General features: G+C 51.7%; 1 protein-coding gene across 1 annotated transcript in view; it reads left to right on the top strand.

Annotated features, from left to right (window-relative positions):
* The window catches only part of LOC144487336 (chromodomain-helicase-DNA-binding protein 3-like), a gene marked incomplete at its 5' end in the record, with an annotated part of 178666 nt that overhangs the window by 127674 nt on the left and 28505 nt on the right, over positions 1-22487 (top strand). Inside the window, 7 exons of the mRNA XM_078205414.1 lie at positions 10237-10346; positions 12652-12799; positions 14235-14330; positions 16458-16598; positions 17799-17907; positions 20702-20834; positions 21773-21968. Coding sequence (XP_078061540.1) covers positions 10237-10346; positions 12652-12799; positions 14235-14330; positions 16458-16598; positions 17799-17907; positions 20702-20834; positions 21773-21968 — 933 coding nt within the window. The remainder of the gene's footprint in view (positions 1-10236; positions 10347-12651; positions 12800-14234; positions 14331-16457; positions 16599-17798; positions 17908-20701; positions 20835-21772; positions 21969-22487) is intronic.

Below are 22487 nucleotides of genomic sequence, written 5' to 3'. Positions count from 1 at the left end.
TGTACACACAACCCGTCCTGCACCTCCAAACCAGGTACAGAGAGAGAACAGTGTACACACAACCCGTCCTGCACCTCCAAACCAGGTACGCAGAGAGAGCCGTGTACACACAACCCGTCCTGCACCTCCAAACCAGGTACAGAGAGAGAACAGTGTACACAGCAACACACCCTGCACCTCCAAACCAGGTACGCAGAGAGAGCCGTGTACGCACAACCCGTCCTGCACCTCCAAACCAGGTACGCAGAGAGAGCCGTGTACACACAACCCGTCCTGCACCTCCAAACCAGGTACGCAGAGAGAGCCGTGTACACACAACCCGTCCTGCACCTCCAAACCAGGTATGCAGAGAGAGCCGTGTACACACAACCCGTCCTGCACCTCCAAACCAGGTACAGAGAGAGAACAGTGTACACAGCAACACACCCTGCACCTCCAAACCAGGTACGCAGAGAGAACCGTGTACACACAACCCGTCCTGCACCTCCAAACCAGGTACGCAGAGAGAGCCGTGTACACACAACCCGTCCTGCACCTCCAAACCAGGTACAGAGAGAGAGCCGTGTACACACAACTCGTCCTGCACCTCCAAACCAGGTACGCAGAGAGAGCCGTGTACACACAACCCGTCCTGCACCTCCAAACCAGGTACGCAGAGAGAACCGTGTACACACAACCCGTCCTGCACCTCCAAACCAGGTACACAGAGAGAGCCGTGTACACACAACCCGTCCTGCACCTCCAAACCAGGTACGCAGAGAGAGCCGTGTACACACAACCCGTCCTGCACCTCCAAACCAGGTACGCAGAGAGAACCGTGTACACACAACCCGTCCTGCACCTCCAAACCAGGTACGCAGAGAGAACCGTGTACACACAACCCGTCCTGCACCTCCAAACCAGGTACAGAGAGAGAACAGTGTACACAGCAACCCACCCTGCACCTCCAAACCAGGTACAGAGAGAGAACAGTGTACACAGCAACCCGTCCTGCACCTCCAAACCAGGTACAGAGAGAGAACAGTGTACACAGCAACCCACCCTGCACCTCCAAACCAGGTACAGAGAGAGAACAGTGTACACAGCAACCCACCCTGCACCTCCAAACCAGGTACAGAGAGAGAACAGTGTACACAGCAACCCACCCTGCACCTCCAAACCAGGTACAGAGAGAGAACAGTGTACACAGCAACACACCCTGCACCTCCAAACCAGGTACAGAGAGAGAACAGTGTACACAGCAACACACCCTGCACCTCCAAACCAGGTACACAGAGAGAACCGTGTACACACAACCTGTCCTGCACCTCCAAACCAGGTACACAGAGAGAGCCGTGTACACACAACCCGTCCTGCACCTCCAAACCAGGTACAGAGAGAGAACAGTGTACACAGCAACACACCCTGCACCTCCAAACCAGGTACGCAGAGAGAACCGTGTACACACAACCCGTCCTGCACCTCCAAACCAGGTACGCAGAGAGAGCCGTGTACACACAACCCGTCCTGCACCTCCAAACCAGGTACAGAGAGAGAGCCGTGTACACACAACTCGTCCTGCACCTCCAAACCAGGTACGCAGAGAGAGCCGTGTACACACAACCCGTCCTGCACCTCCAAACCAGGTACGCAGAGAGAACCGTGTACACACAACCCGTCCTGCACCTCCAAACCAGGTACACAGAGAGAGCCGTGTACACACAACCCGTCCTGCACCTCCAAACCAGGTACGCAGAGAGAGCCGTGTACACACAACCCGTCCTGCACCTCCAAACCAGGTACGCAGAGAGAACCGTGTACACACAACCCGTCCTGCACCTCCAAACCAGGTACGCAGAGAGAACCGTGTACACACAACCCGTCCTGCACCTCCAAACCAGGTACAGAGAGAGAACAGTGTACACAGCAACCCACCCTGCACCTCCAAACCAGGTACAGAGAGAGAACAGTGTACACAGCAACCCGTCCTGCACCTCCAAACCAGGTACAGAGAGAGAACAGTGTACACAGCAACCCACCCTGCACCTCCAAACCAGGTACAGAGAGAGAACAGTGTACACAGCAACCCACCCTGCACCTCCAAACCAGGTACAGAGAGAGAACAGTGTACACAGCAACCCACCCTGCACCTCCAAACCAGGTACAGAGAGAGAACAGTGTACACAGCAACACACCCTGCACCTCCAAACCAGGTACAGAGAGAGAACAGTGTACACAGCAACACACCCTGCACCTCCAAACCAGGTACACAGAGAGAACCGTGTACACACAACCTGTCCTGCACCTCCAAACCAGGTACACAGAGAGAGCCGTGTACACACAACCCGTCCTGCACCTCCAAACCAGGTACAGAGAGAGAACAGTGTACACAGCAACACACCCTGCACCTCCAAACCAGGTACGCAGAGAGAACCGTGTACACACAACCCGTCCTGCACCTCCAAACCAGGTACGCAGAGAGAGCCGTGTACACACAACCCGTCCTGCACCTCCAAACCAGGTACAGAGAGAGAGCCGTGTACACACAACTCGTCCTGCACCTCCAAACCAGGTACGCAGAGAGAGCCGTGTACACACAACCCGTCCTGCACCTCCAAACCAGGTACGCAGAGAGAACCGTGTACACACAACCCGTCCTGCACCTCCAAACCAGGTACACAGAGAGAGCCGTGTACACACAACCCGTCCTGCACCTCCAAACCAGGTACGCAGAGAGAGCCGTGTACACACAACCCGTCCTGCACCTCCAAACCAGGTACGCAGAGAGAACCGTGTACACACAACCCGTCCTGCACCTCCAAACCAGGTACGCAGAGAGAACCGTGTACACACAACCCGTCCTGCACCTCCAAACCAGGTACAGAGAGAGAACAGTGTACACAGCAACCCACCCTGCACCTCCAAACCAGGTACAGAGAGAGAACAGTGTACACAGCAACCCGTCCTGCACCTCCAAACCAGGTACAGAGAGAGAACAGTGTACACAGCAACCCACCCTGCACCTCCAAACCAGGTACAGAGAGAGAACAGTGTACACAGCAACCCACCCTGCACCTCCAAACCAGGTACAGAGAGAGAACAGTGTACACAGCAACCCACCCTGCACCTCCAAACCAGGTACAGAGAGAGAACAGTGTACACAGCAACACACCCTGCACCTCCAAACCAGGTACAGAGAGAGAACAGTGTACACAGCAACACACCCTGCACCTCCAAACCAGGTACACAGAGAGAACCGTGTACACACAACCTGTCCTGCACCTCCAAACCAGGTACACAGAGAGAGCTGTGTACACACAACCCGTCCTGCACCTCCAAACCAGGTACAGAGAGAGCCGTGTACACAGCAACACACCCTGCACCTCCAAACCAGGTACAGAGAGAACCGTGTACACAGCAACACACCCTGCACCTCCAAACCAGGTACAGAGAGAACCGTGTACACAGCAACCCACCCTGCACCTCCAAACCAGGTACGCAGAGAGAGCCGTGTACACACAACCCGTCCTGCACCTCCAAACCAGGTACGCAGAGAGAGCCGTGTACACACAACCCGTCCTGCACTTCCAAACCAGGTACAGAGAGAGAACAGTGTACACAGCAACCCACCCTGCACCTCCAAACCAGGTACGCAGACAGAACCGTGTACACAGCAACACGCGCTGCACCTCCAAACCTGGTACACAGAGAGAACCGTGTACACACAACCTGTCCTGCACCTCCAAACCAGGTACACAGAGAGAGCCGTGTACACACAACCCGTCCTGCACCTCCAAACCAGGTATGCAGAGAGAACAGGGTACACACAACCCGCCCTGCACCTCCAAACCAGGTAGAGACAGAGAACAGTGTACACAGCAACCCACCCTGCACCTCCAAACCAGGTACGCAGAGAGAGCCGTGTACACACAACCCGTCCTGCACCTCCAAACCAGGTACGCAGAGAGAGCCGTGTACACACAACCCGTCCTGCACCTCCAAACCAGGTACACAGAGAGAGCCGTGTACACACAACCCGTCCTGCACCTCCAACCAAGTACACAGAGAGAGCCGTGTACACACAACCCGTCTTGCACCTCCAAACCAGGTACACAGAGAGCCGTGTACACACAACACACCCTGCACCTCCAAACCAGGTACAGAGAACAGTGTACACAGCAACCCGCCCTGCACCTCCAAACCAGGTACGCAGAGAGAACCGTGTACACACAACCCGTCCTGCACCTCCAAACCAGGTACAGAGAGAGAACAGTGTACACAGCAACCCACCCTGCACCTCCAAACCAGGTACAGAGAGAGAACAGTGTACACAGCAACCCGTCCTGCACCTCCAAACCAGGTACAGAGAGAGAACAGTGTACACAGCAACCCACCCTGCACCTCCAAACCAGGTACAGAGAGAGAACAGTGTACACAGCAACCCACCCTGCACCTCCAAACCAGGTACAGAGAGAGAACAGTGTACACAGCAACCCACCCTGCACCTCCAAACCAGGTACAGAGAGAGAACAGTGTACACAGCAACCCACCCTGCACCTCCAAACCAGGTACAGAGAGAGAACAGTGTACACAGCAACACACCCTGCACCTCCAAACCAGGTACGCAGAGAGAACCGTGTACACACAACCCGTCCTGCACCTCCAACCAAGTACGCAGAGAGCCGTGTACACACAACCCGTCCTGCACCTCCAAACCAGGTACGCAGAGAGAACCGTGTACACACAACCTGTCCTGCACCTCCAAACCAGGTACACAGAGAGAGCTGTGTACACACAACCCGTCCTGCACCTCCAAACCAGGTACAGAGAGAGCCGTGTACACAGCAACACACCCTGCACCTCCAAACCAGGTACAGAGAGAACCGTGTACACAGCAACACACCCTGCACCTCCAAACCAGGTACAGAGAGAGAACAGTGTACACAGCAACCCACCCTGCACCTCCAAACCAGGTACGCAGACAGAACCGTGTACACAGCAACACGCGCTGCACCTCCAAACCAGGTACACAGAGAGAACCGTGTACACACAACCTGTCCTGCACCTCCAAACCAGGTACACAGAGAGAGCCGTGTACACACAACCCGTCCTGCACCTCCAAACCAGGTATGCAGAGAGAACAGGGTACACACAACCCGCCCTGCACCTCCAAACCAGGTAGAGAGAGAGAACAGTGTACACAGCAACCCACCCTGCACCTCCAAACCAGGTACGCAGAGAGAGCCGTGTACACACAACCCGTCCTGCACCTCCAAACCAGGTACGCAGAGAGAGCCGTGTACACACAACCCGTCCTGCACCTCCAAACCAGGTACACAGAGAGAGCCGTGTACACACAACCCGTCCTGCACCTCCAACCAAGTACACAGAGAGAGCCGTGTACACACAACCCGTCTTGCACCTCCAAACCAGGTACACAGAGAGCCGTGTACACACAACCCACCCTGCACCTCCAAACCAGGTACAGAGAACAGTGTACACAGCAACCCGCCCTGCACCTCCAAACCAGGTACGCAGAGAGAACCGTGTACACACAACCCGTCCTGCACCTCCAACCAAGTACGCAGAGAGAGCCGTGTACACACAACCCGTCCTGCACCTCCAAACCAGGTACGCAGAGAGAACAGTGTACACAGCAACACACCCTGCACCTCCAAACCAGGTACACAGAAAACGGTGTACATAGCAATACGCACTGCACCTCCAAACCAGGTACACAGAGAGAACCATGTACATAGCAACCCGCCCCGCACCTCCAAACCAGGTGCGCAGAGAAAACCGTGTACACAGCAACACGCACTGCACCTCCAAACCAGGTACACAGAAACCCTATGTACACAGCCATGCCCCACCACCCAAACCAGGTACACAGGAACACACCCTGTTCCTCCAAACCAGGTGCGCAGAAACTCTGTGTTGCACAGTAAATACCCACCACCCCAAACCAGGTTCGCAGAACCAGACTGTGTACACAGCAATATACAAACCCTATGAATTAGGAGCAGGAGGAGGCCACTCTGCCCCTCGACCCTTCACCATTGAGTAAGATCATGGCTGATCTGAGTGTAACCCCAACCCCACATTCCTGTTCACGTCCCCCCCCGCCCCACCTCGCCTATCACGAATCTATCTCACTCTGCTTTAAAAATATTCAAAGACTGTGCTTCCACCGCCTTGTGAGGAATAGAATTCCAGAGACTCAACCCTGAAAGAAAATATTGTCCTTGTCTACGTCTTAAATGAGTGACGCCCAATTCTAGATTCCCCCACAAGAGGAAACATCCTCTCCAACTCCACCCTGCCACTGCTCCTCAGAATCTTAAAAGTTTCAATTAAGCCGCCTCTTACTCTTCTAAACTCCAGTGGATACAAAGCTTCCGAACTTTTCTCATGAGGCAATCTGCGCATTCCTGCTATTAGTCCAGTAAACCATCTCTGAACTGCTTCTAATGCACTTACATCTGTCCTGAAATAAAGAGACCAATGCTCCCAAAGTGGTCTCGCTTACTGTCCTGTATTACTGAGGCATAACTTCCCTTCTTGAGCATTCAATTCCCCTCGCAATAACATTCTATTAGATTCCCTAATTACCCGCTGTGCGTCTACACCAGCCATTTGTGATTCATGCAACTCGGGACACCCAGATCCCTCTGCACCTCGGGCGGCATGGTAACACAGTGGGTTAGCACTGCTGTCCTCGAGAACAGGTAACCACTCCATCTGAAGAAGGGGCTTGGAGCTCCGAAAGCTTGTGTGGCTTTTGCTACCAAATAAACCTGTTGGACTTTAACCTGGTGTTGTTAAACTTCTTACTGTCCTCACAGCACCGGGGACCTGGCTTCGATTCCCGGCTTGGGGTCACTGTCTGTGCGGAGTCTGCGCGTTCCCTCCCCGTGTCTGCGTGGGTTTCCTCCGGGTGCTCCGGTTTCCTCCCACAGTCCGAAAGACGTGCTGGTTAGGGTGCATTGGCCGTGCTAAATTCTCCCTCAGTGTTACCCCAACAGGCGCCAGCCGGAGTGTGGCGACTAGGGGGATTTTCACAATAACTTCATTGCAGTGTTAATGTCAGCCGACTTGTGATATCAATAAATAAACTTTAAACTCCAAGGGCTGATCAGTGGCAGATGGAACTCGATCCGGATCAGTGTGAGGCGGTGCGCTTGGGCAGGACAAAAACAAGCAAGGGAATAAATGATGAACGGCAGGACCCTGGGAAGCTCCGAGGATCAGAGGGACCTTGGCGCGCGCATGTACAGCAGTTCCTTCATGTAGCAAGACAGGTGGATAAAGCGGTTAATTAAAGGCGGCACGGTGGGTTAGCACTGCTGCCTCACAGCGCCAGGGACCTGGGTTCGATTCCTGGCTTGGGGCACTGTCTGTGTGGAGTTTGCACATTCTCCTCGTGTCTGCGTGGGTTTCCTCCGGGTGCTGCGGTTTCCTCCCACAGTCCGAAAGATGTGCTGGTTAGGGCGCATTGGCCGTGCTAAATTCTCCCTCAGTGTTACCCGAACAGGAGTGTGGCCACTCGGGGATTTTCACAGTAACTTCATTGCAGTGGTAATGTCAGCCTTACTTGTGACACTAATAAATAAACTTTAAATCTCAGAGCTATGCAATCTCTCCCCATTTAGATTATAAGCTTTTTTATTATTCTTGTCAAAATGGACAATTTCACACTTACCCATATAATACTCAATTTGCCTGATTTATGCCAACTCGCTTAACCTGTCTGTCTGTTTGTAGCCTCCTTATGTCCTCTTCACCTTAACCTTTCCCAAATCTAGGGCATTTTGGAAAGTTAAAACCAATGCATCGATTATCGCATTAGCCGCCTCTTTCAAGACCTTGTGCTGAAGTCCTTCTGGATCCGGGGATTTGGTAGCCTGCAGACCTGGCTGTCACCTCAATACCGCTTCCTGAGTGAAAGTACTTTTCCTGAATTCATGAAATCCCTACAGTGTGGAATGAGGCCATTCGGCCCATCGAGCCTGCACCGACCGCAACCCCACCCAGGCCCTACCCCCGTGACCCCACGTTTAGTTTATCTATTAGTGTCACGTGTAAGGCTGACATTAACACTGCAATGAAGTTACTGTGTAAATCCCCCTAGTCGCCCACACTCCAGCGCCTGTTCGGATAACACTCGGGTGGTGGGTGCGTGGAATCGGCTGCCGGCAGTGGTGGTGGAGGCGGATTCGATAGGGTCTTTTAAGAGACTTTTGGATAAGTTCATGGAAGTTAGTGAGATAGAGGGTTATAGGCAAGCCTAGTAGGTAGGGGCATGTTCAGCGCAACTTGTGGGCCGAAGGGCCTGTTTGTGCTGTAGCTTTTCTATGTTCTGACACTGAGGGAGAATTTAGCACGGCCGATGCACCCAAACCTTTCGGACTGTGGGAGGAAACCGGAGCACCCGGAGGAAACCCACGCAGACACGGAGGGAGAACATGCAGGCTCCACACAGTCACCCAAGACTGGAATGAAACCTGGATCCCTGGGGCTGTGAGGCAGCAATGCTAACCACTGTGCCACCGTGCACAAGGAGGTCCATTCCATTTCCCGATTTACAGCTATCTCTGGAATGTTACTTGTATCTTCTATCGTGAAGACAGATGCAAAATACACCTGCCATAGCTCTACTCTCCATTACCAATTCCCCAGACACATTTTCTGTAGGACAAATGCTCACTTTGTTAAATAATTTCCTATTTAATTTCTATAGAAACTCTTACTGACTGTTTATATCACTGGACAATGTTCGCCAGCACTCTAGTTTTTTTCCCTCCTGATCAATCTTTTTGTCCTCCTTTGACAGTCTTCACATTATTTACAATCTCCGAACCTGCCACTTGCCTTTGTGCAAATATATGCTTTTTCTTCAAGCTTGGGGTGCCACAGTGGGTTAGCACTGCTGCCTCACAGTTCCAGGGACCCGGGTTCGATTCTCGGCTCGGGTCACTGTCTGTGTGGAGTTTGCATATTCTCCCCATGTCTGTGTGGGTTTCCGCTGGGGTCCTCCCGCAGTCCAAATATGTACGAATTAGGTGGATGCTAAATTGTCCCTTAGTGTCCAAAGATGTGCAGGTTAGGTGGATTGGCCATGCTAAATTGTCCCTTAGTGTCCAAAGATGTGTAGGTTAGGTGGATTGGCCATGCTAAATTGTCCCTTAGTGTCCAAAGATGTGCAGGTTAAGTGGATTGGCCATGCTAAATTGCCCCTTAGTGTCCAAAGATGTGCGGGTTAGGTGGATTGGCCAAGCTAAATTGTCCCTTAGTGTCCAAAGATGTGCGGGTTAGGTGGATTGGCCATGCTAAATTGCCCCTTAGTGTCCAAAGATGTGCGGGTTAGGTGGATTGGCCATGCTAAATTGTCCCTTAGTGTCCAAAGATGTGCGGGTTAGGTGGATTGGCCATGCTAAATTGTCCCTTAGTGTCCAAAGATGTGCAGGTTAGGTGGATTGGCCATGCTAAATTGCTGCTTCGTTTCCCAAGGTTAAGGAATTAGTGAGGTAAACACATGGGGTTAGGAGATGGGGCTTGGGTGGGTTACTCTGTCAGAGAGTCAGTGCAGACTCGATGGGCTGAATAGCCTCCTTCTGCACTGTCGGGATTCTATGATTCTTAATACTGTCTTTAACTGTTTTCGTTAACCACAGATGTTGGGCCCTCCCCTTGGAATTTTTCTTGCTCAGTGGAATGTGTCTGTGTATTCTGAAATATCCCTTTAAATGCCTGCCGTTGCCCTCTCGCTGACCTGTCCCTTTAAGCCGGTTCACTCTGCTTTCTTGCCTTCATAACTGCCTGTATTCAAGTTTAAATGCTAGTCTTTGGACAGACCACACCCCCTCCCTCCCTCCTTCCCTCCCTCCCTCCTTCCCTCCCTCCCTCCTTCCCTCCCTCCCTCCCTCCTTCCCTCCCTCCTTCCCTCCCTCCCTCCCTCCCTCCTTCCCTCCCTCCTTCCCTCCCTCCCTCCCTCCCTCCCTCCTTCCCTCCCTCCTTCCCTCCCTCCCTCCCTACCTCCCTCCCTCCCTCCACCACTGCTCTCTCCAAACCAGGTGTACAGAGAAACACCCTGTACACAACCATGCCCCCGCCCCTCGAAACCAGGTACACCCTGGAACCCTGTGTACGTTGCCAGTACTGCCCCTCGTACCAGACATGCTGTAGCCAGTCACTGTACAAGCAGACACAGACATGTATCTGACAGTAAATGTGTTTGTTTTATTCCTGCGTGAGCAGCCACTCCTGCCCCGAGTGACAAACTGGAGGGAAGTGGAACTCCCGTTGAGAAGGAAGTGATGGATGCCAAAGAGGAAGATGCGAATGGTGCTCCCAAGGTGGAACTAGAGGTAGCTTCTATCTTCTGAATAAAGGCTGCGAAGAGGGTGGGGGGAGGGTTGTGCGTTCAGGTGGCAGCACTCCCTGTCATTCATAGAATCCCTACCATACAGAAGGAGGCCATTCAGCCCATCGAGTCTGTACCACCGCAACCCCATCCAAGCCCTATTCCCATAGCCAATCCACCCAACCCGCACATCTTTGGACACTAAGGGGCAATTTAGCATGGCCAATCCATCTAACCTGCACATCTTTGGACACTCATGGACAATTTAGCATGGCCAATCCACGTAACCTACACATCTTTGGACACTCATGGACAATTTAGCATGGCCAATCCACCTAACCTGCACATCTTTGGACACTAAGGGGCAATTTAGCATGGCCAATCCATCTAACCTGCACATCTTTGGACACTCATGGACAATTTAGCATGGCCAATCCACCTAACCTACACATCTTTGGACACTCATGGACAATTTAGCATGGCCAATCCATCTAACCTGCACATCTTTCGGACTGGGAGGAAACCGGAGCACCCGGTGGAAACCCACGCAGACACGGGGAGAACGTGCAGACTGTGCACAGAAAGTGACCCAAGGCCGGGAATCGAACCCGGGTCCCTGGCACTGTGAGGCGGCAGTGATAACCCTCTGTGCCACACCCAAAAAGGGCTTCACGGTGCCGGATACAGTGGCTGACCTGGATGCCAGGATTCTGTTGTTTCACTGGTGAATGCTTTCCCCGTTGTGGTGTTAGAGAGTTTGATGTATAATCTACTCTGCAGAATAACAGTGTTCACAGCCCGAGGGGGTTATTAAACATCTGCTTTAACAGCAGCTTGTAAAACACGACTGTGTAAATTTGGGCTGGATGGCTCAGGAGTCTGAGTTCTGAGTAACCGGACCAGAATTTGTTCCAGCGTGACCTTTTTAATACCTGTTCTTCAACCCCTTTCGCTTGAATTATTCGGTACTAACATAATTGTGTCCGGCTGAGCAGCGGACTCCGATTCCAATCCCTATCACAAAATCGTTACAGTGCAAAAGGAGGCCATTTAGAACCACAGAATTCCCACAATGCAGAAGTAGCTCATCGTGTCTGCACTGACTCTCCGAGAAAGAGCACTTTTTAACCTTGGCCCACTCCCCCCACCCAACCCCTGTAACCCTGCACATTTACCATGGCCAATCCCCCTAACCAGCAAATCTCTGGACACTAAGGCAATTTAGCATGGCCAATCCACCTAACCTGCACATCTTTGGACACTAAGGAACAATTTAGCACGGCCAATCCACCTAACCTGCACATCTTTGGACACTAAGGGGCAATTTAGCATGGTCAATCCACCTAACCAGCACATCTTTGGACACTAAGGGGCAATTTAGCATGGTCAATCCACCTAACCTACACATCTTTGGACACTAAGGGGCAATTTAGCATGGCCAATCCCCCTAACCTACACATCTTTGGACACTAAGGGGCAATTTAGCATGGTCAATCCACCTAACCTACACATCTTTGGACACTAAGGGGCAATTTAGCATGGCCAATCCCCCTAACCTACACATCTTTGGACACTAAGGGGCAATTTAGCATGGCCAATCCACCTATGGTTCGAATTCCAGCTTGGGTCACTGTCTGCGCATTCTCCCCGTGTCTGTGTGGGTTTCCTCCGGGTGCTCCGGTTTCCTCCCACAGTCCAAAAGACGTGCTGGCAAGGGTGCATTGGCCGTGCTAAACTCTCCCTCAGTGTTACCCGAACAGGCGCCGGAGTGTGGCGACTAGGGGGATTTTCACAGTAACTTCATTGCAGTGTTAATGTAAGCCTTCTTGTGACGCCAACAAATAAACTTTAAACTAACCCGCACATCTTTAGACTGTGGGAGGAAACCGGAGTACCCGGAGGAAACCCACGCAGACACGGGGAGAATGTGCAAACTCCTCAAAGACAGTGATCCAAGCCGGGAATCGAACCCGGGTCCCTGGCGCTGTGAGGCAGCAGTGCTAACCCACTGTGCCACCCCAAAGTGTGCAGCCTCAACCTGTGTCCCTTAGGATACCGGCACTGCTGTAACGGGAAACACTTGCTCCCGATTCTCCTTATCCGAACCCCTTTAAGATTGAATATAAAGAATATGATGGGAAATCAGCGATGACCACACGAGTGGATCTAAAGGTAGCCTGCTTGCCTGGCTTGATCCTTTACCTACCTCTGTTTGAGCACCTTGCTGGGCCGTGCCGTCTTTCCATTGCTATCGCGTTTCTCAGTTATTGCTCATGGCCGTCCTGTGCGCGTTAACCTTCCTCCTCTAGGCTCCCAGTACAGAGGAAGATCCCGCGGCCAGTGAGAAAGCGGAGACCCAGCCGCCAGTTAGCGAGGAGGTCAAGGAGCAGCCGGAAGAGAAGGAACAGAGTGCAGAGCTGGAGGGTCAGGAACCAGCGTCCAAAGATGAGAAACAAGGTACCAGAGCGGGTGAGAAATGCTCAGGGGAGTATGTGTGGGGGGGGGGACAGAGACACTGGGGGTGGAACAGGATGGGTTCGCATTTCACCAAGGACGAAGCTGATTATTTATCGACACACCTTCAGTACCAACAGTGTTTTTGTATTAATAGAATCCTACAGTGCAGAAGGAGGCCATTCGGCCCATCGAGTCTGCACCGACAACAATCCCACCCAGGTCCTATCCCCATAACCCTTTGCTTTTACCCTAACTGGTCCCCCTGACACTAAGGGGCAATTTAGCATGGCCAATCCACCTAACCTACACATCTTTGGACACTAAGGGGCAATATAGCATGGCCAATCCACCTAACCTACACATCTTTGGACACTAAGGGGCAATTTAGCATGGCCAATCCACCTAACCACATCTTTGGACACTAAGGGACAATTTAGCATGGCCAATCCACCTAACCTACACATCTTTGGACACTAAGGGACAATTTAGCATGGCCAATCCACCTAACCCGCACATCTTTGGACACTAAGGGACAATTTAGCATGGCCAATCCACCTAACCCATACATCTTTGGACACTAAGGGACAATTTAGCATGGCCAATCCACCTAACCTACACATCTTTGGACACTAAGGGGCAATTTAGCATGGCCAATCCACCTAACCTACACATCTTTGGACACTAAGGGACAATTTAGAATGGCCAATCCACCTAACCTACACATCTTTGGACACTAAGGGACAATTTAGCATGGCCAATCCACCTAACCTACACATCTTTGGACACTAAGGGGCAATTTAGCATGGCCAATCCACCTAACCCACACATCTTTGGAGTGTGGGTGGAAACCAGTGCACCCGGAGGAAACCCACGCAGACACGGGGAGAACGTGCAAACTCCGCACAGACAGTGACCCGAGCCGGGAATCGAACCTGGGTCCCTGCCGCTGTGAAGCAGCAGTGCTAACCACTGTGCCAGTGTGCCGCCCTGTTCTGTAGGGATTATGGACAGGCGGAGGGGATAGTGGGGAGAAATTGCCCCGTCTTCCTGTCAGTGATCGCTGTCCAGCACCTCCTGTTGACAGGGAGTAGCTGTTGGGTGAATGGAATGAACTTGGTTAAATTGGTTACAGATCAGCCATGTTGTAATCTGAAAGTCCGAACAGGCTCGAGGAGCTACCTCCTGTTCCTGTGTATCTAACATGAGTTCAGGGCAAGAATAGAGTTTACTGTGTCAATGTTAGGGCAGGCTCGGAATGCAAGTTACTACATGAATGAGGCAAGAGTGGGGACCCCCTCCCCCCCTTTCCCAACACCCCCCCAACCAAGCGCTATAATCTACGCCACTGATGTTCAGGAGGATTAAGTGGAAATGTATTATCCACAAAAAAAATGCATTTACAGCGTGTCCTGACTGTTCTCCTTTTAACTCCCAGAGACGGAGAGGAGCGGTGAGGAAATCCCGGTTGAAAAGGCCGATGCAAACTCGGAGGTGAAAGAAAAGACAGAGCCAGAGACCGCTGGTATGAAAGGTAACCACGGCGCTGTCCGACAGACACTCTCCCCATCGATCTCACCCTCCGGGTGTGAAAGGTAACCACGGCGCTGTCCAACACGCGGCCCCCCCCCCCATCGATCTCACCCTCCGAGTGTGAAAGGTAACCACGGCGCTGTCCGACAGACACTCTCCCCATCGATCTCACCCTCCGAGTGTGAAAGGTAACCACGGCGCTGTCCGACAGACACTCTCCCCATCGATCTCACCCTCCGAGTGTGAAAGGTAACCACGGCGCTGTCCAACACGCGGCCCCCCCCCCCCCATCGATCTCGCCAGTTAACAATGACATTGCCCAGCACACGCGCACGTGTGCTCCCCACAGAATCCCACAGTGTAGAAGAAGGCCATTCAGCCCATTGAGTCTGCACCGACCACAATCCCACCCAGGACCCTATCCCCATAACTCCATGCATTTACCCTAGCTAGTCCCCCTGACACTAAGGGGCAATTTAGCATAGCCAATCCACCCAACCTGCACATCTTTGGAGTGTGGGAGGAAACCCACGCAGACACGGGGAGAATGTGTAAACTGCACACAGACAGTGACCCAAGCCGGGAATCGAACCCAGGTCCCAGACGCTTTGAGGCAGCAGCGCTAACCACTGTGCCACCATGCTGCCCCATCGTTCTCACCCTCTGAGTGTGAAAGGTAACCACAGCACTGTCCGACAGGCAGTCTCCCCCATGTTCCTATCCGATAACCATGACGCTGCCCAACACACTGTTAGGGAACCAGATCAGAAACCCTAAGATATATTATGAAGCCAGACTGGACCCCAAAAATGTTCTGTTTTGGCATTAAATGAGGAAAGGCCCTTTCACTCCAGGCGCGATTCTACTGACAAACCAGGGAGCTTTTATCCAAACAAATTTTAATGAACAACACAGTTTAACTATAACAAATGAATTAGCTTAACTTTTAACAGTTGAACAAATACTTCAACATGACAAGATAAAATTCTTAACTGCTAACCTATCCCTGTGTTCCAATCAAGCAAACTTTCCCTTAGACTTTATAATTAGAATCATAGCATTCCTACGGTGCAGGAGGAGGCCATTCGGCCCATCAAGCCTGCGCCAACAGCAGTCCCACCCAGGCCTGATCCCCAAAACACAGGCATACTTACTTGTGACTTAGGTTAACAGTCCCAGAGCTTTCAGAGAGCACACGGAGAGCAATAGACACGATCAAACACACACGGTTCCCGTCATTCTCCGAATGTTGAACAAGAGGAGGCAGTGGGGTACAGCCACTGGACAAGGGATCCTGAGACCCAGGGTAATGCTCGGAGGACCTGGGTTTGAAGCCCAGTTTGGCAGACGTTTAAATTGAATTTGAATTCAAATTAAAAGTCTGCTGACCGTGAACACATTGCCGATTGTTGTCAAAGCCCGGTCTGGTTCACTAATGCCCTTTAGGGAAGGAAATCTGCTGTCTTTATCTGGCCTGGCCTGGCCTACATGTGACTCCAGACCCAGGGCAATTTCGACTGAAATAGAAGCAAAGTTACTGTGGATGCTTTGTCCATCGTTGAAGGTGTTCTCCTGAGCCTTGGCTGCCATCGTCTCATGTGCCGCCGCCCCCCCCCCCCCTGGTGGGCTGACACTTGAACCCGCTGCAGTCCTGTGTGGTGTAGGTACACCCACAGTGCTGCTAGGGAGGGAGTTCCAGAATTTTGACCCAGCTCGAGTAAGGGAAATGCTGATATATTTGCAAGTCAGGATAGTGAGTGGCTCAGAGGGGACCTTGCAGGTGGGTGGTGTTCCCAGGTATCTGCTGCCCTCGTCCTTCTAGATGGAAGTGGTCATGTATTTGGGTAAATCTAGTCGAGTTGCTTTGTGGGTGACGGCCCTGTTGCACCTGTGATGGATTGGAGGGCCAATCAAGCGGGGCTGCTTTGTCCTGGATGGTGTCGAGCTTCTAGAGTGTTGTTGGGAGCCGCACCCATCCAGACGAGTGGGGAGTGTTCCATCACACTCCTGACTTGTGTCCTTGTCGATGGTGGACAGGCTTTGGGGGGGGGGGGGGGGGGGGGGAGTCAGGAGGTGAGTTACTCGTCAAATGATGCTGAATATTGCTTCCATTTGCCGTTTCTTTCAGTAAATCCAGAGGAGACGAAAGCAGAGAAGGATTCGAGATCCAGCAGTCTGAAGGATGAAAGCAAGAACAACGGGAAGAGGGAGGAGGACAGGACGGAGAAGTGCAAGTTCATGTTTAACATTGCGGACGGTGGTTTCACAGGTGACTGAGCGCGCACAGCGGCGAGCGCGCAGTCTGAAAGTTCCCGACCACTGTTTAACACCTCTTCCCTTGGCAGGGGGGCTGGATAGCTACAGGATTCGGAATTTAAAAATCAGTAAAAGAACCAGAAGGGAAATTGTTGCGCTGCCTTTGATTTGATTTGATTTATTATTGTCACATGTATTGGGATACAGTGAAAAGTATTGTTTCTTGCACGCTATACAGACAAAGCATACCGTTCATAGAGTACATAGGGGAGAAGGATTTGATTTATTATTGTCACACGTATTGGGATACAGTGAAAAGTATTGTTTCTTGCGCGCTATACAGACAAAGCATACCGTTCATAGAGTACATACGGGAGAAGGAGTTGATTTATTATTGTCACACGTATTGGGATACAGTGAAAAGTATTGTTTCTTGCGCGCTATACAGACAAAGCATACCGTTCATAGAGAAGGAAAGGAGAGAGTGCAGAATGGAGTGTTACAGTCATAGCTAGGGTGCAGAGAAAGATCAACTTAATGCGAGGTCGGTCCATTCAAAAGTCTGACAGCAGCAGGGAAGAAGCTGTTCTTGAGTCGGTCGGTGCGTGACCTCAGACTTTTGTATCTTTTTCCCGACGGAAGAAGGTGGAAGAGAGAATGTCCGGGGGGCGTGGGGTCCTTGATTATGCCGGCTGCTTTTCCCCGAGGCAGCGGGAAGTGTAGACAGAGTCAATGGATGGGAGGCTGGGTTTGTGTGATGGATTGGGCTACATTCACGACCCTTTGTAGTTCCTTGCGGTCTTGGGCAGAGCAGGAGCCCAGACCAAGCTGTGATACACCCAGAAAGAATGCTTCTTATGGTGCATCTGTAAAAGTTGGTGAGAGTCGTAGCGGACATGCCAAATTTGCTTAGTCTTCTGAGAAAGTAGAGGCGTTGGTGGGGCTTTCTTAACTATAGTGTCGGTTTAATAGGTTTGCCCATCCTTGGAGCATGGGCCACGGGCTGGCCCTTGCCGGTCTCTCCCTGCTTACATTTTCATTGTGTGGCTTTTGCTACCAAATAAACCTGTTGGACTTTAACCTGGTGTTAAACATCTTACTGCATTTCCATTGCCCATTGGAGTGAACCAGGTGACTGAATATCCTGCCAACCCGCTGGGCTGGCTGGGACAGAGGTGTGGCTGGATGCTGATCATGGTATCTCTCTTCACAGAACTACACACGTTGTGGCAAAATGAGGAGAGGGCGGCAATATCCTCCGGGAAAGTGTCTGAAATTTGGCACCGTCGACATGACTTCTGGCTGCTGTCTGGTATTGTTGTGTATCCTTTTATTGCTGCACTCACACAGACACAGAGTAAAGCTCCCTCTACACTGTCCCCATCGAACACTCCCAGGACAGGTACAGCACGGGGTTAGATACAGAGTAAAGCTCCCTCTACACTGTCCCCATCAAACATTCCCAGGACAGGTACTGCACGGGGTTAGATACAGAGTAAAGCTCCCTCTACACTGTCCCCATCGAACACTCCCAGGACAGGTACAGCACAGGGTTAGATACAGAGTAAAGCTCCCTCTCCACTGTCCCCATCAAACACTCCCAGGACAGGTACAGCACGGGGTTAGATACAGAGTAAAGCTCCCTCTACACTGTCCCCATCGAACACTCCCAGGACAGGTACAGCACAGGGTTAGATACAGAGTAAAGCTCCCTCTCCACTGTCCCCATCAAACACTCCCAGGACAGGTACAGCACAGGGTTAGATACAGAGTAAAGCTCCCTCTCCACTGTCCCCATCAAACACTCCCAGGACAGGTACAGCACGGGGTTAGATACAGAGTAAAGCTCCCTCCTCACTGTCTCCATCAAACACTCCCAGGACACGGACAGCACGGGGTTAGATACAGAGTAAAGCTCCCTCCACACTGTCCCCATCAAACACTCCCAGGACACGGACAGCACGGGGTTAGATACAGAGTAAAGCTCCCTCTACACTGTCCCCATCAAACACTCCCAGGACAGGTACAGCACGGGGTTAGATACAGAGTAAAGCTCCCTCTACACTGTCCCCCATCAAACACTCCCAGGACAGGTACAGCACGGGGTTAGATACAGAGTAAAGCTCCCTCTACACTGTCCCCCATCAAACGCTCCCAGGACACGTACAGCACGGGGTTAGATACAGAGTAAAGCTCCCTCTACACTGTCCCCCATCAAACACTCCCAGGACAGGTACAGCACGGGGTTAGATACAGAGTAAAGCTCCCTCTACACTGTCCCCCATCAAACACTCCCAGGACAGGTACAGCACGGGGTTAGATACAGAGTAAAGCTCCCTCTACACTGTCCCTATCAAACACTCCCAGGACAGGTACAGCATGGGGTTAGATGCAGAGTAAAACTCCCTCTACACTGTCCCCGATCAAACACTCCCAGGACAGGTACAGCACAGGGTTAGATACAGAGTAAAGCTCCCTCTACACTGTCTCCATCAAACACTCCCAGGACAGGTACAGCACGGGGTTAGATACAGAGTAAAGCTCCCTCTACACTGTCCCCCATCAAACACTCCCAGGACAGGTACAGCACAGGGTTAGATACAGAGTAAAGCTCCCTCTACACTGTCTCCATCAAACACTCCCAGGACAGGTACAGCACGGGGTTAGATACAGAGTAAAGCTCCCTCTACACTGTCCCCCATCAAACACTCCCAGGACTGGTACGGCACGCCCTGTCAAATCCCACCTCCATGACAATATCGACTGCAAAGGCCGTGTATCCCAAGTAGAACTTTTATTGGCTATCCTTTGGGACCCAACTTCATGGTACCTTGAAAGTGACTGTTTACAAAGCCTGACTGTAGGTGATGTTCCTGATGCCTTTCTGTGAGTTGGAGGCGAGCGGTCTGCACTCCATTCACATGGAGGCTTTGGTCATTGTTATGCTGGGAGGGTGAAAGGTGTTCACAGCTGCAAACAGTGCGACCTCACCGTCCGTGCGTTTCCACCGCCCCCCCCCCTTTCCTCCATTTTACCCTCAATTAAAGACACAGTCCTAAATCCTTGATGCTGCCTGGTTTGGAGGGTAGGTCTTATGAGGAAAGGTTGAGGGAGCTAGGGCTGTTCTCCCTGGAGCGGAGGAGGCTGAGGGGAGACTTAATAGAGGTTTATAAAATGATGAAGGGGATAGATAGAGTGAACGTTCAAAGACTATTTCCTCGGGTGGATGGAGCTATTACAAGGGGGCATAACTATAGGGTTCGTGGTGGGAGATACAGGACGGATATCAGAGGTAGGTTCTTTACTCAGAGAGTGGTTGGGGTGTGGAATGGACTGCCTGCAGTGATAGTGGAGTCAGACACTTTAGGAACATTTAAGCGGTTATTGGATAGGCACATGGAGCACACCAGGATGATAGGGAGTGGGATAGCTTGATCTTGGTTTCAGATAAAGCTCGGCACAACATTGTGGGCCGAAGGGCCTGTTCTGTGCTGTACTGTTCTATGTTTGTAACAGTGGCAACCAGATCCTTAGACCCTATTATCAGAGCTGAAAAGATATTCGGACACTGGGTTCGCGACTGATGGATCCTTTATTGCCGCCTTATCAATAAGGAGAGGAGAGCTGGAGAATTCCTAAGGCTTGTTCAGTCTGCCCTGCTCAGTTGTGTACAGTCAGCTTTTTTTATAGTTTTAAAAAAAAACTTCTAGTAAAGAATGTTGTTTCTCGCCACGCACACCGGCAAATTATTTACATAAGATACAAAAAGGTAGGCCCGAGACAGTAGCCGTTTAATCGCGTCCCTTCGGTAATGTCATAATCTTTAGTGGTGGATGGAATGTCCGCTCAGACAATGGTAATTTAATCATGTGTTAATCACAGTTTCGGTGTTGTTAGCAAGAGCCTTTAGCTGTGTCCTGTTGATCGATTATAGTGAAAGATCCCCTTTCGTCTGCGCTGACTGTTTCATGTATATGCAGAGACAGCCAGTCTATAGTGAGGGTGATGCTAATTTTCTTGCGGCCCCCCCCCCCCCCCCCCCCACTCCACCCCGGCTGAGCTCCGTTCTCCTCTCCCACACTACACTGGAACAAAGTGCCCCTTAACTCCCTGCAGGTATGGCTATGCCCGGTGGCAGGACATTCAGAACGATCCCCGCTTCGCCATCATCAACGAACCCTTCAAGCTGGAAGTGAACAAAGGAAACTTCCTGGAGATGAAGAACAAGTTTCTTGCCCGGCGGTTTAAGGTGAGTGGCCTGGCGAAATGGCGGCGGAGGCCCAAACGCTCGTACGTGCAGGGAGAGAGAGGAGAAACAACTTGCATTTATATCGTTCCTTTGACTGTGCTCCGTAAAATGCCTCAGCAAATCTCACCATCAGACAAGATCTGGTACCCGGCCGCATTGAGGCATATTGTGGAAAATGGCCGAGAGCTTGGTCAATGAATTCTGTTTTGATAAGCGCCTGAAGGAGGAGTGACAGTCTGTCACTCATGTCTGCGTGGGTTTCCTACGGGTGCTCCGGTTTCCTCCCAGATGCCAAATATGTGCGGGTTAGGTGGATTGGCCGTGCTAATTTGCCCCTTAGTGTCCAAAGATGTGTAGGTTAGGTGGATTGGCCATGTTAAATTGCCCCTTAGTGTCCAAAGATGTATAGGTTAGGTGGATTGGCCATGCTAAATTGCCCCTTAATGTCCAAAGATGTGCAGGTTAGGTGGATTGGCCATGCTAAATTGTCCCTTCGTGTCCAAAGATGTGCAGGTTAGGTGGATTGGCCATGCTAAATTGTCCCTTCGTGTCCAAAGATGTGCAGGTTAGGTGGATTGACCATGCTAAATTGTCCCTTCGTGTCCAAAGATGTGTGGGTTAGGTGGATTGGCCATGCTAAATTGCCCCTTAGTGTCAGGTGGACCAGCTGGGTGAATACATGGGGTTATGGGAATAGGGCCTGAGTGTGATTGTGGTCGGTGCAGGCTCGATGGGTGCATCGGCCGTGCTAAATTCTCCCTCAGTGTTACCCGAACAGGTGCCGGAGTGTGGCCACTAGGGGATTCTCACAGTTACTTCATTGCAGTGTTAATGTCAGCCGACTTGTGACACTGACGAATAAACTTTTTTAACAAAGCAATGCATTGCTGCCCTGTGACTGGGGGATCTCACGCGTCTCTTTCTGTCTTTGTGGTTAGCTGCTGGAGCAGGCGTTAGTCATTGAGGAGCAGCTGCGGAGGGCAGCCTACCTGAACATGGCACAAGATGCCACCCACCCGGCCATGGCCCTCAATACTCGCTTTGCCGAGGTGGAGTGTCTGGCCGAGAGCCACCAGCACCTGTCCAAGGAGTCGCTGGCAGGAAACAAGCCTGCAAATGCCGTCCTCCACAAGGGTAAGTCTGAGACTGGTGCTGGCGCTCACCCCCAGTTAAATAAGAGACGCGTTTCTGTAACACCTTTCGCAAGCCACAGATGAACCCAAGCGTTTTGAAGCCAATGCGGTACTTGCTTGGAAAGAAATGAGCATTTAGACAGTTACATGGGTAAGATGGGTGCAGAGGGATATGGGCCAAACACAGGCAACTGGGACTGGCTTAGTGGTTTTAAAATAAAAGGGTCGACATGAACAAGTTGGGCCAAAGGGCCTGTTTCCATGCTGTAAACCTTTACGACTCTATGAGTCAGTGTTGTAATGGAGGAAGTGCAGCAGCCAGTTTGCACGCAGCAAGTTACAACAGACAGTCGGGTGATGTTGTCAATCATGACGATGGGTGGCACTGTGGCACAGCGGGTTAGCACTGCTGCCTCACAGTGCCAGGGACTCGGGTTCGATTCCCGGCTCGGGTCACTGTCTGTGTGGAGTCTGCACGTTCTCCCCCGTGTCTGCGTAGGTTTCCTTCCACAGTCCAAAA

Source organism: Mustelus asterias, unplaced genomic scaffold (assembly GCF_964213995.1).
Source record: "Mustelus asterias unplaced genomic scaffold, sMusAst1.hap1.1 HAP1_SCAFFOLD_741, whole genome shotgun sequence".
NCBI lineage: Eukaryota > Metazoa > Chordata > Chondrichthyes > Carcharhiniformes > Triakidae > Mustelus > Mustelus asterias.
Note: the sequence above shows the minus strand (reverse complement) of the source record. Positions and strands in the feature narration are given on the sequence as shown.